Source organism: Gossypium raimondii, chromosome 12 (genome assembly GCF_025698545.1).
Source record: "Gossypium raimondii isolate GPD5lz chromosome 12, ASM2569854v1, whole genome shotgun sequence".
Taxonomy (NCBI): domain Eukaryota; kingdom Viridiplantae; phylum Streptophyta; class Magnoliopsida; order Malvales; family Malvaceae; genus Gossypium; species Gossypium raimondii.
This window is the reverse complement of record NC_068576.1, coordinates 54,286,891-54,299,709: the sequence shown is the minus strand read 5'-3', so window position 1 is coordinate 54,299,709 and position 12,819 is coordinate 54,286,891. Positions and strand designations below refer to the sequence as shown.

The window sequence follows — 12,819 nt, the reverse complement described above, 5'->3', positions numbered from 1 at the left end:
ACCGGGATTTCTTCCCCTTTTTATCAAATATATCAATGTTTACAATGAACATGCAAATCATATTCACATCAATAACAAACATTTCAGGCATTTAAGAATATAATTCAAGTTACATGAACTTACCAGGCTAAATTGCAGAAATATCAAAATTCAGGGACATTTTTGGTAATTTTATATTTTCCTCGAATTTCCACCCAATCTTGATCTAAATTAATATTTCATTCAATTTATTAATTTAAACAATAAAACAATTCACTTCATGCAATTTTGTCACTTTTTGACATTTTTACAAATTTACCCTAAAAATATTACTTTTATTCAATTTAGTCCCTGAACCTAAAACATGCAAATTAGCCATTTTAATGAAAATTCATGCTAGTTGAATAATCATATATTTTCCTCCTCCTCCTCTCCATTCCACATCCTTAATGTATTTAACATGCTTATATGAAACATTATCTATAATTTCACTATTTACTAATTTATTCATTCAAAGTTGTCCACTTGAGTCATAGTCACAAAATTATTTATATCTTGAGCTACGTAACTCCGAATTAAGATCCATTAATTTTCTATAAAACTAGACTCACATATATTCTTACTATAAAATTTTTAGAATTTTTGGTTTAGCCAATAAGTACAGTTTATTCTTTAAAGTTTCCCCTATCTCACTGTTTGACAGTTCCGATCCCTCTTCACTAAAAATTAATTATCTCTTTGTACAGAATTCATATGATGTCCCCGTTTGTTTCTCTTAAAAATAGACTCATTAAGGATTTTTTCAAGTCAGAACAGGGGAATCTGATTTCATTCTGACCTTGTCTCACAAAATTTATTATATCTCATGATTTACAATTCCATTACTTACACCGTTTCTTCTATGAGAAACTAGACTCAATAATATTTAATTCCATATTTTATTGATACTCTAATTCTATTTCCACAATTTATGGTGATTTTCAAAGTTAACCTGCTGTTGCTGTCTAAAACTGTTTTCGCGCAAAATGTTAATTACTAAATTTATAACACCCTTATTCCCTTTCTCTATAATATTTCCCATCACTTTCTCTTATTTTCCTTCACTAATATATCAAGAACATAAGACTTTATTTAAGAAAACTCTACTATAACATCATTTCCATGCTTTTTCAATAATATCAAACTTAAAAATATATTGAAATCTTGATATTCTTACATTGTGCTATTGATTTCAATCTTTAACTTGATTTTCTCTCTCCTCCAGCTTCTACTTCTTGAATCTAACTTGATATTCTAGCTCCCCATAGTCTCCTTATCAATTTTCTCTCTTGGTGGCTATGGAAATTTCTTTGATTTCTAAGTGAAAATGATGAATTTTGGGTGGGAGGACCAAATTGTAAAGAAAGCAAAACTTTCTTTCTTCTTTTCTCTTCTAACGTGAAATGCATGGAAAAAAATGGTGGAATGGATGATTCTTCATCTTCCTTTTCTTATATATACTAAATAAAACACTAATAAAATAATAAAATATCATTTAAAAATCAAATTAAAATATTAATAAACTAATATTTATTTATTTAATTAATATAAAATATCTCCAGCACCATCATTATCTTCTAGATTTCTCTCTCTTCTAATTGACCATTTTCTTTATAATCTTTAAAATTCTATCATTGAGTCATCACTTAATTTGGTAAAATTACATTTAGTCCCTCAAAATTTTCACCTTTTCAATTTGGTCCTAATTCATCCACTTTCTTTAGTTTCTAGATTATTCTACCCTTAAAATATTTACATTATTGGTCCTTCAACTTTTCATATTTACACTTTAACCCCTCAAATTTTGAGTATTTACTCTTGGACAACAAAACTTTTCTCACTTTTACAATTTAGTCCTTTATTGAATTAATATATAATATATCATAATATACTTCCCAATGTTGACATAACTCAAAATTTCCCTTTTGTCATTTTATTTCCTTATTTTTACTATATCGAGGATACTACCTTACTTTCTTCTGTAGTAATTTTCAAGGTATTACGTAAATATGGTTAGAGACATATGATTTGTGTATTTATGAATTCAATATGAATGAACAATATTGTTGTTCAAATGATTTGTGTTCATATTGTGAAAAGCTATCTGGGATAGCAAATGATAAAAATTGAATGTGTTATAAATATCTTATTTATGAATTGAATAATTGTATGACTATAGTTATTGTTTGTTATATTATTTTACTTTTAAGCATTCGGATTATAGAAATACCACTGAGTTTATACTCAGCGTACGGTTTTTTTTCCATGCACAGGTTAGGTTAAAGTCAGATTGCCGATTCAACATCCATCAACGATCCCGAGCTCAAAACGTGGTGATGTATATTTCTTTTTGTGTCGGCATGTACCTAGGATGTCTTATGCTTGTCATTTTGGGAAGTGAATGTAAATGATGTTATAATATGATATTGGTTACTTATATACATGATTATATGTGTTAAGTTGAGGTTTAATATGGAATGTTTAATATGAAATTTTGCGAAAAATTCCTGGAGTACCCGATTTAGTCCCGATTTGTTTCTAACACATATTTTGAGCCTCGAGGGCTCATAAAAGGGACGATATGATTAAATTATGATGTGTATGTTAGATGATTATACAATATTCATATTTGGCCTGAAAAGTCTGATAATACTCCGTAACCCTGTTCTGGCGACAGATAAGGGTTAGGGGGTTACAACACCAATTTAAGCAATTTTACTAAAATTGTGTACAATGCAAATCGTATAAATGTATGCAAAATTTTAATATCTTTTAAATTTAAGTTCAACAATGGGGTTATCTGTCATGAAGACTTTGCTAATTTGCTTTGCACTAATCAGTATGGTTGTGGTCCAAGTTGGTGTTGCTGCACGTAGTGGTATTACATACATCCATCCAGGGGTTCTTGATCCTTGCAAAAGGCTTGGCGGACTGCACCCGGGATGTCATCCGAATCCAAAAAGTGCTCCCACACAAGCTAATACCTACAACTGTGGTTGCTCAAGACACCATAGATATCGCTAATGAGGAATGACGATCCGGGAATAAATTGTGAAAAAATGTAACTGAAAGCATCATTTGATAAAGTAATGATTTCTCCGGTAGTTATGTTTCACAAAATCAAATTAAATATTTACTTAAATATAAAACTATGAAAATGTAATGATCGTGTAAGAGTGTTATCATTTAATAAAATGGTTTTGGAGTTTTTTTATAAAAAAATGAATTTATCTCAACTTATGTCTCAAAGAAGAGTTAAGATGTAGTTCCCTTAAACTTGTCCAGAAGTATCTAGTTGGTACATAAATTTATTTTTGGTCATAGTTTGGGCTTGAACTTATATTTTGTCACTCTATTTTGAACCTTCACACTAACACAAGCACGTTGTGTTGACATGGCACTAATAGCCAATCTGGTGGCGACATGTGGCTACCTTTTAATATGCCATGAGGCGAATATAAATTTTAAAAAATTGGAAAAAAAAAACTTTAGAAATATACAAATTGATAAGAGAAAATAATTTTTTTTTCACATCAAGAATGACCTTGGACATTTGGATGTCCAAACACATCTAAATTTAGGCTCACATTTGTCAGGATTCATTCTTTTAAGTAGTTAATTTTCACAAAATAAAAGACTAGGGGTAAAATTAAATGAAAGTGTAAAGATTAGGTATATATTTGTTATTATCCCTTATACATAAAGTGCCAAATTAAACAGTTTTTGCCAGAATTTTAACGGAGCGGCTAATTTAATCATTGGTCTAATTATTGTTCGTCTAATGTACATGTACAATAGGAGGCATAGTACAGGTTGTGCTACGGTACTTTTACAATAATTTTTCATATTTAAAAATTTAAACCATTCTGGTTGTCATTTCAGTAAAGCCAAAACTTTGATTTTTTTCTGATGTTGGTAGCTTTCAGAAAGAAAATAAAATCACGAACCCTTAAATTGGTATCCTTGGTAATCTGATAGTTCTATCTCTGGTAGACATTAATCGGAACATCGATGAAAAGCTCATCACATCCGAATCTGGACATTTGGATGACCCTGGACATCCAGAATGTCCCTTGAAAATAGATGTAATTATATCAAGAATGAATTTGGACAACCTCTTATCCAGACACATGTAATTCTAGACAACCATTTGTCTATGTTCATTCTTAATGTGAAATATATATATATTTACTAATTTATATATATTTTAAATTTTTGTCCACCACGTTGCAAAGTGAGGGTCTACCACATGTCATCACCGAATTGGCTATTAGTGCCATCTCAGCACAAATTAATGGTATTAGTGCGGAGGTACAAAATTGGGTGACAAAATACAAGTTCAGTTTCGATTGCTTTTTTATTTTTATTTTTTAAAATTTAAATTATTTATTGGTATGATATATAAGACAAAATAGTGTCATGTTAATAATGGAAGGTTAAGAGTCAATTTTCTTCGAATAAAAGAGTAGCGGTAAAATTGAATAAAGGTGTAAAAAGATTGAGGCTCATTTTGTTCATACATAAACGTCAAATTAAGCATTTTATGACAAATTTTAATGGAGTGATTATTTTCTACTTCATCTAACATACATGGACCAATTTGTTCCTTAGTGTTTAATTGGTTAATGAATTGATTTGATAAAAATTCATAATTAGCTAATAATATTAGAATTTAACTTTCATCAAACCAATCCTAAAACTCAAATTAAACCACATCCATTACATTGTAATTGACAAATTATACACAAAATTAAACAAATTCACAATCAACACTAAGTTTATTCTATTAACAAAACCATGAAAAATTCAAACCTAATAGTATTAGTACACTAAAAATTAATATAATTACTTTCAAGTACCAAAATATATAATTTTGACGTACCATATTAAGAAAATTATGAAGTGGAATTTAAGAAAGCAATAACAACCAAACTCCTCCAGAGCAGGAGGTTATATCATTCCTTAATTCATAAAGGTACATATGATACGGGAACATCTTTAATTTTATTTTATATTATATCGCATTTATATAGCCAACATCTTCACCATATTTATTTTTATTATCATATATGTCTTCATCATATTGCCTTGCTCACGAAGACCTGTATGCCAAATCGAATGGAAAAAAATCATTAACAATGAAGGTGTGTGAGTATATGATTTGTTTTTATGTTCAAAGGGAAATAAGATCATTACCGTCTTCTTCCCGTAACCATCATCATCGCTGTCGCTGCCACTGTCGCTGTCGCTGCAGCTTTTATTACGTGAAATGCCACCCTTTATTTTCCTTAGCAGACCCTTGACAGGGTGGTTACCTTTGCCAGCGTGGTGGTGTCCACGGCCGCCGTCGTTGTAGTGTGACTCGTTGGAATAGTATACTTCACTGCGGTACTCGCAACTTTCGGTTTCGGCCATTCCGTAGGCCATGTTTCTGCCAGGACCGTATGCTTGGGGCTTCAGGAACCCGTTGCCTTGGCCTGACAGTTTGCCGCCGTGGTGCGGTGGGCTATGCGGCATTCCATGGTTTTTGGGAGGGTAGCCCCCAAAGCCACTACCATACCCAGGGCCATGGTGTTTTCCAGGGCTGTTGTGATGGTTAGAGCCATATGCTTGAGTGTGAGCCATCCCGTTGCTCATGTGGCTGTCGTAGCCATTCCCATGACCATGAAATTGGGGTTTCGACATTGCGTTTCCGTTGTGGGTGCCATGAGATTGGCCGTAAGTAGTGTAGGATTCGCTCAGTCCATAGGTGGGGCAGCGGATTTGGCTATGGCGTTCTTGTTCGCTGTAAGACATTGCATAGCCATTCTGGTATTTGTTCTCCATTTTAGTGGCCTGGCTTCCCCAACTAGAACCGCCACCATAGTATCCTTGAGCCAAGCCTTTCTCAGTGGTTTTCTGGCATTGCAAAGAAGCCATTGCTGCAATAATCTTTACAACTCCCAGAAACTCTCTTAATATGTTTTGGCTTGATGAGTAGCTTTGGTGAACAAAGTATATATAGGCATTGTGCACACTATAGTAGGAAGTATCTAACAAAAAAAAAAATCGTAATGTCTCTGATCAAACACAGAATCAAATTCCATATTACAAATATATATATATATATATATATATATATATTCTACTTTTGTTGAGTAAAATAATAAGAAATTCAATATCCTTAAATCTTGAGTCTTTTGATGAAAAAATTTGTTGGAAAAAATGTAATTTTTGAAAATTTGGAGGCATATTCTTGATTGATAAAGGTAGAGAGTTGAAATATAAAATTATGGTTTTATATTCTACTCCATGAGACCTTTACAACGGTGTATTATATGCCCAAAATGGTTGAGTGATGAAAGAGAAATTGATGCTCAAAATAAGCCATTTGTGAATATTTGTTGAGGAAAAGAAAAACTTAGATCTCACATTGGTTAAATATCAAGTATAAGATATGTTTATATATAAGAACACACTTAAAAGGTAATTGAATGGCTAAGCTTAAAATCTTGTCTTGTGTACAAAAGGGTGCACGTTCAAACCTATCAGGGTTGGTGGGGGTGCTCTTGTATGACTTGGGTGATGCAAAATATTCGAATTAGTTAGGCTCAACACGAAATTTATCTCAATTTGAAATAGCTCACTGATCGAGCGCTCTTGCGCCAAAGATGAACGGGGCTAAGCGATCTGTCGAAGCTGTGGGATGTAAAAATACCTCGGTAGGGGGTCGAAAGGCGTAGTCGATGGACAACAGGTGAATATTCATGTACTACCCCTTGTAGAATTTTGAGATACACACATAGAAATTCTACAAAATTTTATTTTGCTCTCGAAAATTCTTCTCTTTTTCTCTCCATATTTTCATACGTTTTCGTGATAGACGAAGGCAAGGTCTGTTCGTTGATCACTGCAGTGGTGCTACTGCTTCGATCATCTTGTTGTTGTATCATGGGAGACAGTAGACAAATGGCCCTCCAAGTACCATAGAAGCGGCCAAATCTGTCTTAAGGAAACTGTGAAAACAGGCCTCAACATCTAGTAAAACTCGATTCTTTTATTCGTTTTCTGGTTTTCATAATCTTATTGGTTTTTCATATCTAATAATTTAAATATAAATATTTTTTGATTTTATATTTATATTTATATATTATTCACTAATGTGTTTTATCCAACAAAATTAAGATAGAGTTCAATCAAATTTAATTAAGAATCAAGGTGATTATCAAATATCAACTAAATTAAAATATTATATATGTACCTTTTTAGTTGATAAGTAGCATCTTTCAAGTTGCATATATAATTAAATTTAACTCAATTTAGTCCCTTCCGGTGGGCATCCATGCATTTTTGTCTGAAAAAGAATCTCATTGTCAGATAGATGATATGATATTTGATAAAAAGAGAGAAACGACATATACGATTTCATGGAGCCACGTTCAGCTTTTTTATGGTGATCATTTTAATTTGTCCCACTGCCTACGTAAAAATGCTTTAACATTTTCTTTTATTAAGTGCATTTTCTTATTTTATGGTTTTATTCCTGTATACCATTTGGCCAAATTTGGATCACTCTTTTGAGAGAAAAAGAATTATTCATGATTGAGTGGAGAATTTTCACTACTTTCCTTTCTAGCTGGTGTCCTTTCATGAAATTAAAATTTAAAAACAAAATATGTTTAATTTCCGAAGCACCCCTTTGTGGGAACCAACATGCTGCTTAATTGTTTCATGCTATTGGTGCACTAGTGGGATTGGGGGAATTGTGTTAGGTCTGAGTTATTGGCTAGCATAACAAAGCCATTCAAATTATTCTAAAACATGCTAATATGGGTTGACTCAATTGATTACTACTTTGCACTCCCACAAAACTCAATTCTCAGTAATATTACTTTTTTTTTTTGTATAAAAAAGAAAATCAACTCTAAAAATAAATGTGAGGTTAAATCATAGCTATGAGAAAGATATATAGGGCTGATACTCCATAGCTATGGGCTGAGTTGTAGTTTATTTCTCTCCCTTGACTCTTCATTCTTTTGGGGCCTAAACCCGGTGTTTGGCGGATCCCTACCAATCTTTATCCCACATTTCTTTTTTGTAAATACATATTTTAAGAGGTGGCATATTTGAAACCTAAGTTTACCTTTTATTCAATTTAACCAGTTTTAATATTAAAGAAAAAGATAAACTGATTTTCAGAAAAAAATAATAATGTATTTGGTAATCGATTCAATAAGTTTAAGGTTGCCAACATAATTTCTTAATTTTTAATGCCGCTTACGGTCTTCTTATTTTATCTTTTAATCACCACAGTTGATTTTAAAAAGAAATCCCACCAGATCCTACTACCACCTTATTCATTACCATTATAATAAAAATCTTATTAGATATTTTTTCAATCTTTGTATTATTAAAAATAAATTAAAATCAAATTAATTTATTTAATAGTAAAATTACTAATTTGATGCAATCCTTACGGGGATGTACCATGTACTTAAGGAGGCACAAAATATGATCAGTATTTGCTGTAAAATTATTTTAATAAGTTGACATTAATTATGAATAATAAAACTGAATGAAGCTCGTAAGTTGTTGTTTTTTAAGGGGTTGAATTAATTACTCATTTAAAATTGATTTTCAATTAAGAGGAATATACAAGTCAACTCATAGTATTCAATTATGGTAACAGTTATTTTAAACATAAAACTCTTGAAAGCATTCATGATATAAGTAAACTCATAGTATTCAATATCCTAGGGTTGGGCCAAGCAGTATATTCTTTTATCATAAATAAGGTTTGGAAAAGTGACAAGAAGTTAGAAAAGATTAAATTTTGATGATATTGTTAAGGTAGATTATGGTAAAATTGCTTCAGGGGAGCTCAACTTTGAGAAATTTTGGATGCTAAGTATGAATTTTGAGAATATTCTGATTCAGGTTGATAGTATGGAAGCAACAAAGGCTATTCAGGACTTGTCCAAGTTATCTTTGAATTCTGCATTGATCAAGCGAATATACCAGATGTTGCAGAAGGTTGATAATTGATTTTTACAGTATGTTCCTAGACAAAATAATAAGGATGCTGATTGTATAGATAAGATGATTTTTGATGGAGACCAGGGCTTGATAATTCTTGAGGAGCTACTTAGAGTTAATATAAATGTTATTTTTTTAACACAAAGCATTTAAAATTTTCAAAAATATAAATCAAAACAAAATTTAAGAATCGATTTGGTGTATTATAAAATAAAAATAAAACAAAACAAATCAATATGATATAAATTTTACCAATCATTGTAATGATGAAATTCATATATAAGTGATATAATTAAAGGGCTAGAAACAGAAAATATTATACTATCTACAAGTTCGCCATAAACAGAACCAAATGATCTTATAATATATTGTTTGGTGAAATAATGAATCTAGTTGATTCATCACAAGTACAATATTTCAAAATTAGGTCCTAGATTTTATTTTATTTTATTTTTATGTTTATTATAAATTATTATTAAAAGATCAACAAAACTGCCCTCAAAAGAACTGGTCGAAGCAAATATATATATATATATATATATATATATATATATATGGATGGAATTAAAGGATAATATTAAGGATTGATGTTTGATGTATTGTATCTTTTAGGTAATAATTATAATTATAGATATTACTAATTTGTATTTAGGGCAAATTTAGAAATCTTTTGGTGGGTCAGGATTGACTTATAAATTTTAAGAGGTCAATATATAATTTTATCATCTATTAATTTATGATTTTATCAATTTTGAATGGGCTAATTTATTTATTTTTCATTTTAGGAGCCAAAGTTAAAATTTACCTTTATTAACTTAAAATTTCTTTATGCATAAAGGGACTAAATTGCATAATTTTCATTTTGGGAAGGGGCAAGACCCTGTCTACCATTAATGTTATTTAATTTAAAAATAAGTAATATTTAAATAATACAAAAATATCATGGTTTCAATACTGATATTAATAGATTATAATTTAAATAATATTATTAATAATTTCTTACATGTTATTTATTATATATATTTAAATTAAATTATTTTATTTTAATATTCGATTTTTTTGTAATTTTATATTTATCTTTGTTTTATTTTAATCAATATATAAATGTAATTAATTCTTATTATAGTTGAAAAATATAAATTTAATTTGATAAATGTTAAAATTATATTTTAATATTTATTAATTAAAAGTTAATTTAATTAAGTGAAATCTTAATCTTAATCTTAATCTTAATATTATACCTAGTCAATATGAAAGGGTGGTCAAGACTCTAGAAGGCTTTGGCTTAACGTTAAACTGGTAGTTGGGGGAGTCTAGAACATACCATTTTGCCTGATTGTCATCAGTTGAACCATTTTTTGTTTTATCTTCCACAAATACGCGGTTACTAGGTGCTTTGACTCACATTACTATATTTTAATATAAATTATTAAAAATATTATAAAGAAACACAATTAAAAGGGGATTTTTTTAGTTGATTATTGTAAATTTTATAGTATTTATTATAATAAGTTTTTGAAAAATTTATTTTCCATAATATATTTTTAGGGTATTTCGGTAATACGTATTCCACCGTCAAAGTTTTTCATATCCGTTAAAAGTAGGGTAAATTATTTTAGAAAAATTATAGTGCCCTAACACTCATTGATTTCAAGTTCTGTTTAAAATACTTTTTTTGTCCAAGTTAAGGTATCTACCGCCGATAGCAATAATTAATCCTCTCACCACGAGTGCTCTCTGAAATAATAATTGCCTGACTATTTTTATGAACGGGGATTGATAACGGAAGGACTTGATTGATATAACATCGATAGTTTAGAGATATAGTTAGAAAGTTTTGAAGTTTGAGAACCAATTTACGATGAGGGTCATAGTTTAGGATGTCTGGTGCAATTAACTCAAAATTTAAACTATAACATTATAATTTAATTTTCTAACCGTTGTGGATAAAATCTAAACATAACTCAAAATTTGTAGGTGTTGAGATCTTTATTAAAATTTTAAAAATGCATATCATAATTTGTATCTGACTATTAGAAAGAAAATCGAAAATTGTAAAGCTTTGAGAGTGACCTCACAAGTTTTTAGGGTTTTTTTGAGAAAATTAATCTTATAGATTTGAAGAAGAGGCTTTGGGCTTCACTTTTGGCGTTTTGAATTGACAGTCTGACGCTAGAAAAGATATTAAATGATCACAGTAGCAATAGTGAGAAGCAATGACTGAAAGTAAGGAAAAGAAAAGAAAAGAGATGATAAGGAAAACGTAAAAAAATAGGGAGAAAAAGAATTGTCCCTCATTGTTGTTCATTGACAAGACAACACTCACCAACGGTGGTTCAAAGGAAAAGCGACGACGTCTTTAAGGGAGGCTATGGTAAGGGAGAAAATGTAAAAGAAAAAAAGAGAGAGAAAAAAATTAAAAAAATTTAAAAAAAATGAGAGCATTCCGTTAAACTTTAGAATTATTAATGAGATAATTAACCATCACAAAATTACTTAGTATTATCAATTTGATGTAAGAAAATATTTTATACAATTTTAGTATCTGATAAATAAATAATATTGCATAAATTAAGCCACCATCTTAAACATATAGAAATAGAATGGACTCTTTCAGTAAAGTCCTATCAAGCAAATGAATATTTTTCATGTCCAAAATATGAGTGCAGGATGAACCCCAGCCCACAAGTTTGACTTTCACTAGACAAAAGCTTTTCAAATTTATTCAAGTTTGACATTGAAGACTCAACCAACAAAATTTTAATTTATAAAGTTGGAAGTTCATTTCTATTTATTGAATTTGCCTGCGCCAGAGGGAACACCGTTTCGAGAAGGACAATAATAAGTCCAAACTCATTGTTTCGAAACGACCAAAGTCTTATATTAGTTAAATCCCTCAACTTAGTTTAAAATATAATTTTGTTGAGGAAGTTTGGTCTTCCTATTTTTGAAGGGTTGTTTTGAGAGTTGATAGATAGGTATTGTATTTGGAGTAGACTTAATCATGGGTTGAGTTATTTAGTCAAGTTCGAAGGTTCGCTTAAAAACTAGGATGGTTTTTGGTAAAAATATAGATTTGAGTAAAAATGTGGTCCGAAGGCCCTCCCGAAAAAAAGGGAGGGTTTAGACAAAATATATGCCCGAAAAATGGGTTTAGGCAAAAAATAAGACCTGTTTAAAAAACGGGTCAGGCCTCGGGTAAGTCATTTTTGGCTTGGGCCAGCTCGAATTCATAGAAGGACAAAAAAATCTGTTGTTTTTTTTAATGTTATTTTCTTGTTGTTTTCTCCTTATTTTGCTACCATTTCACTATTATATTGCTACTATTTTGTTGTTATTGTTTGGATATTGTATAACACTTATTTTATTGTTAATTTTGTTATTATTTTAAAGGCATTTTGCTTCTTAAGTTGCATCTATCTTTGTGTTATTTAAATATACATATTTTTTAAATTTTATTTTCAATTTGTTGGGAAATATTTATTTTAATGTTTTTAGTATTTTTGATGTATTATATATAAAAATTATATATAAAAAACTAATATGGGCAGGGCGGGTCGAACTCGTGTTTTAGCATTTGTATCCGGGCCAAGCATGGAAAAAATTTTAGGCTCATTTTTCGAGCTGAGCCGTGCTCGGGCCTAAACTTTGGTTGGGTCCGGCCCATGAACACCTCTAGTTACACCTATTTTAGTACTATTTTAAGTATAAATATTTTTTCAATTTGCTGAGAAATATTTATTAATTTTAATGTTTTTAGTGTATTTGATGTATTTTATTTTTTAA

General features: G+C 30.1%; 1 protein-coding gene across 1 annotated transcript; it reads right to left on the bottom strand.

Moving 5' to 3' along the window:
- Nucleotides 1-4,939: 4,939 nt before the first annotated feature.
- LOC105765295 (stress protein DDR48) lies at nucleotides 4,940-5,992 on the bottom strand. Its single transcript, XM_012584305.2, has 2 exons — nucleotides 5,215-5,992; nucleotides 4,940-5,120 (listed from the first exon to the last, which is right to left on the bottom strand). Exons 1-2 carry the CDS (start codon nucleotides 5,935-5,937, stop codon nucleotides 5,097-5,099), a joined length of 747 nt encoding a protein of 248 aa, XP_012439759.1. The 5' UTR covers nucleotides 5,938-5,992; the 3' UTR covers nucleotides 4,940-5,096.
- Nucleotides 5,993-12,819: the final 6,827 nt, after the last annotated feature.

What these genes read in the sequence shown, in the direction of transcription:
- LOC105765295 (XM_012584305.2), bottom strand. Translation starts at nt 5,937, where the DNA reads ATGGCTTCTTTGCAATGCCAGAAAACCACTGAGAAAGGCTTGGCTCAA. An exon ending in ATGGTTACGGGAAGAAGACG is followed by an intron (nt 5,121 to 5,214) that starts GTAATGATCTTA and finishes TTTGGCATACAG; the next exon opens with GTCTTCGTGAGCAAGGCAAT.